The 3,790-nt window shown below is 63.6% G+C and overlaps 1 protein-coding gene across 2 annotated transcripts in view; it reads right to left on the reverse strand.

Annotated features, from left to right (window-relative positions):
- H696_03491 overlaps positions 1–3,788 on the reverse strand; it is a 4,343-nt gene extending 555 nt beyond the window's left edge. Inside the window, exons 1-12 of one of the 2 annotated variants that reach the window (XM_009497355.1) lie at positions 3,557–3,788; positions 3,381–3,428; positions 3,071–3,243; positions 2,824–2,932; positions 2,519–2,720; positions 2,107–2,377; positions 1,779–1,964; positions 1,514–1,630; positions 1,158–1,397; positions 762–1,031; positions 280–621; positions 20–127 (exon numbers count right to left, since the gene is read on the reverse strand). In XM_009497355.1, the coding sequence (XP_009495630.1) occupies positions 20–127; positions 280–621; positions 762–1,031; positions 1,158–1,397; positions 1,514–1,630; positions 1,779–1,964; positions 2,107–2,377; positions 2,519–2,720; positions 2,824–2,932; positions 3,071–3,243; positions 3,381–3,428; positions 3,557–3,719 (2,229 nt within the window). In that variant the 5' untranslated portion in view covers positions 3,720–3,788. Of the gene's footprint in view, positions 1–19; positions 622–761; positions 1,032–1,157; positions 1,398–1,513; positions 1,631–1,778; positions 1,965–2,106; positions 2,378–2,518; positions 2,721–2,823; positions 2,933–3,070; positions 3,244–3,380; positions 3,429–3,556 lie in introns of both variants that reach the window. The other variant, XM_009497356.1, reaches the window with a different exon arrangement.
- Positions 3,789–3,790: the final 2 nt, after the last annotated feature.

Raw genomic sequence — 3,790 nt, forward strand, 5'->3', positions numbered from 1 at the left:
GGGGGGGGGGCAGAAATACCTGAACAACGCGCGAGCGTGCGGTTGGATTGATCTCGGCAAGCACCCGCGAAGCGGTCTGCGACAGGCCACACAGATCATTACCAATGATCGATGGCTGGAAGAGAGCCTGCATGGCAAAGTGGCGCAGGAGTACGCAGGCGCGCATGAGAGCCGGTCATGGGCGGAGAGGCAAGGCGAGCCAGGACAATGAGCACACCGATGTGTAAGTTGCAATCGGCAAGTGCGAAAACCAAAAGCAAAACACGGCGCGCGACGCACCTCGGGCACACGGAGGCGCTCGATGTTCAAATGGATCTGATGCTGCTCATGTAGGTTCAGGGTCTCGTCGCTGATGCCGCGCGCCAGCATGGCATCCTTGACATTGGTTGGGGTGAAGCCGCGCGAGCGCTTGCGCGTGTTGAAAAAGGCCGGCAGAGCCACACCATGCGTCAGCAGGGCCAGGAGCCAGTCCTGCGAGCGGTCGACCAGCAGCGAGTCCACCGCATTCGGGGCCGACAGGTCAGTCGGCGTGAAGGCCGGCTCATACCGAACAATTTGTGTTTCGATGGCCGCCAGCAGCGCAAGGTCCTCCTCTTCAGCCTCCTGATCACCCTCCGTAGACTGCGCAGTGTGGATGATTGCCACGCAGGGGCGCGTTAATGCACACGCGGGACAGCAAGCATGCAGGATGCCGCGAAGTGTGGGGCGGAGATAGGGTGATGGTGGTGAGGGGGAGGGGGAGAGACACCCGAGGGTCGTACAATCTCGCGGTAAATGGACCAATCGCTGTCATCGGCGCCAAAGTTGTCATCGTCACTGTCGTCCTGGTTGCCGCGGCCGCCAGCCCGACCGCGCCCCCGGCGGCGCCCTCCCCGAGAGGGCCCGGTCTCGCCGGACGGATCCGAGGAAAGCCCCTCACCGGAGGAGGCCAGGTTGGCCAGGTGGCGCATGCGCTTTTGCGCGGTGGCCGAATGCCGGGACAAAAGTTGCTGCCGCCGGCTGCGCGACTCGCGCAGACGCTCGATGATGCGCTTTTCGGTTTCCATGGGTGTCAGCGTTTGGCCGGGAGAGGGGAGAATAGGGCCACAGGAAGGAAGGAGGGAAGGGAGGGGAAGCGGGCGGGGAGGGGGAAACGAATGGCCCATGGGCAAGTGTACCTGGCGCTCGGCCAATTTCTGTGCAATGAAAAGACGAGGGTCGGCCTCGTAGGCAAGTCGATCCAACTCGGCTTGCTCGGCCTCGGCCTGGAGTGCGGTCTGACGCTGTTCTTGGGCCCGGGCCCGGGCATCCGCCGCGCCCTTCAGCAGTCGCTGCTTGCGCTTCTCGCGCACTTCGGCCGGGGTGAGCTGTTCGTCCGGCACATCCAACAGGGGGTATGCGGCTTCGGTCTTGGGGGACTAGCGTGTTGCAAACATGTCAGCAAGGACCAGCGGGGACGGAGGCAGGGGAGAAGGAGGACATCCGGCGGAGCATCCCCACTTCGTGGAGACGCCCGACCATGGTGTGCACGCACCGAGGTGGTGTCAATGCCGAGGGCGCGATTCCGGGCGGTGGTCAGTTCCCCTTCCGCTCGCTGGATCGCCTCCAGCAATTGATCCACCGACTGGAAGCCATTTCGAGAGAGGTACGCCTGTCCAGCGGGGCGGGAGCGGGGGGGGGGGGGGAGGGAGGAATAAACATCCAAGTTGGTGCGCCAAGGAGAAGGTAAGAGGACCGAAAGGAGAGCAGCGGACAGGGGCAGAGGGGGGGGGGCGGGGGCGAGGTGGGATTCATCGCACCTGGAAGGCTTTTGGAGTCAAGACCTCCTGTTCGGCAAGGTGGACACGCAAGTTGTCAACCACCTCCTCAAGCCGAGCCATCCGGGCGGCGCGCTTCTTGGCCGCCTGTTCTTGCAGTCGGCGGCCGCTTTCGGCACGCATTTGCCGAATGCGCTCGATTTCCTCGGGGCTATTTTGCTTGAGCAGCTGGATGATGGCAGCCACACGCGCATGTGAATGCACGCAGATGTGTATGCATGCATGTATGTATGTGTGTGTGTGTGTGAGAGAGAGAGGAGGAGGTACACTCGGGGGAAGGGAGGCAGGGCGGAGGGCAGGTGGAACGCACAGCCTCGCTGACGCGGCATTGGATGATGCGATTCAGCCGATCGAAGATGTCGCGCGTGGGCTGGCCCTTGAGAGCCTCTGGCAGCAGGGAGCTCGATGATCGGTCGAAGAAGGTCATAATCTCTCGGGAATAGTCGGTACTCACGCGGCAGTGCTCATGAATGAGACTGGCTAGCGTGTGAGGCGAGTTGAACTGATCCTGCAGATGGGGGTACTTCATGGACAGGATCGATCCGAGAAGGGACTCCATGGATGCGCCACCAAGGTCCACGCTGGGGCCGGGCGGGGGAGGTGCGAGGAGTCGAGCGGAGAGAGAGGGGAAAAGAGGGGGAGGGGATAAGTTTTCTGGGATCCCCAGGGAAAGGAGGGCCGACGGATCGGGGAAAAGAGGTGGTTGTGGCACACGAGCGCACCGCCGGGCATGGTTGAACTGAACCTGGCCGTCGAGAACCGGCACCACATGTGAGTTCCGGTAGCCGGCAGCCACAATGAGCGACGCATCAGGTGCCGACTGGGAGCCCACCTGCGACAGGCCATAGTGGTAGGCATAGAGAAAGTCCACGCCGTGCGAGACTGCCGGCGCGCCGTACAGCTCGAAGAGCATCTCGTTGGTGGCTGCACCGAGCGGGTGCAGATGGGAGGAGGCAGTCATGGCGATGTATGTGAGCATGAGGCACCAGCAAGTGTGCAATGACCCAAGACCAGGGGATGTACACACCAGAGCGGATGCCATTCGGCAGGCAAAAGGCTTCCGTGATGACCAGCGGGTGGTCCACCGCTTGACCACGGACGCCTAGGCGAGCAAAGGAAAAGTCCAGGATCTCCTCCTGGGGGTGCCAGGAGGGGAGGCACCGGTGTCGTGGGACAGGAGAGGAGGGGAGGAGGGGGAGGAGGGGGAGGTATCAGAGGAAGGGCATCGCAGAGGGGCGTGCGCATGGGCATGTATGTGTATGTGTTTCATGTACCATGACGTCAAAGTTGACCAGGAGCCCGTGGTCTGCACCGTGGGGCTGGCGTGCGTGGAGGCGACTGCCAGTCGGATCGGCGTAGACAGCGTGGCCGACGCGCGTGAGATTGGCCGATGGGTCATCGGTTTTGCGGTTGACCCGCGGCTTGGCGGCCACGCTGGGAAAGTCCACTGGTGTTGTCGTTGTCGGCGGCGTCGTCGGTGTCGTGGTCGTTTTTTCCGTCCCCCACACAGTGTGGAGACACGCAAGAGTGGCGCGGGTCAGAAGGGGGACGAGCGGAAATGGGTCCAGAGCAGAGCTGACGTACGGCAGGGAGCCGGGTCACTTGACCAGCCGGCGCGGAAGTTGAAGGACCCTGTTCGGGCGAGGGGCGTGGCGCGGCCGGGAGGGACACGGAGCAGGCGTGTAGCATGAGTTGGTGGCCGAGAGAGGGGTGGGGGAGGACCCAGCGAAGTGCGCGGCGAGGGCGAGGCAAGGACGAACCATTGTCAATGATGATCGCCTGGCGCTGGTCGCCTGTGGCTGGGGCGAAGCGTGGCGGGTTTTCCCGCTCCAGGCTTGGGAGCTTGGCCTGCGGGAGGTGGTAGATTGGTCGAGTCTGCTCCGAAGGGGAGTCCCCCAGGCCGGGCGGGGCGTCGGAGGTCATTTGCGAATGGGCTCCCCGCGCGAGGGAGTTGGCTGCCAAAGAGAATGGGCGGGGGCGCGAGGGGCGGGCGG

Source organism: Fonticula alba, assembly GCF_000388065.1.
Source record: "Fonticula alba strain ATCC 38817 unplaced genomic scaffold supercont2.5, whole genome shotgun sequence".
Taxonomy (NCBI): Eukaryota; order Rotosphaerida; family Fonticulaceae; genus Fonticula; species Fonticula alba.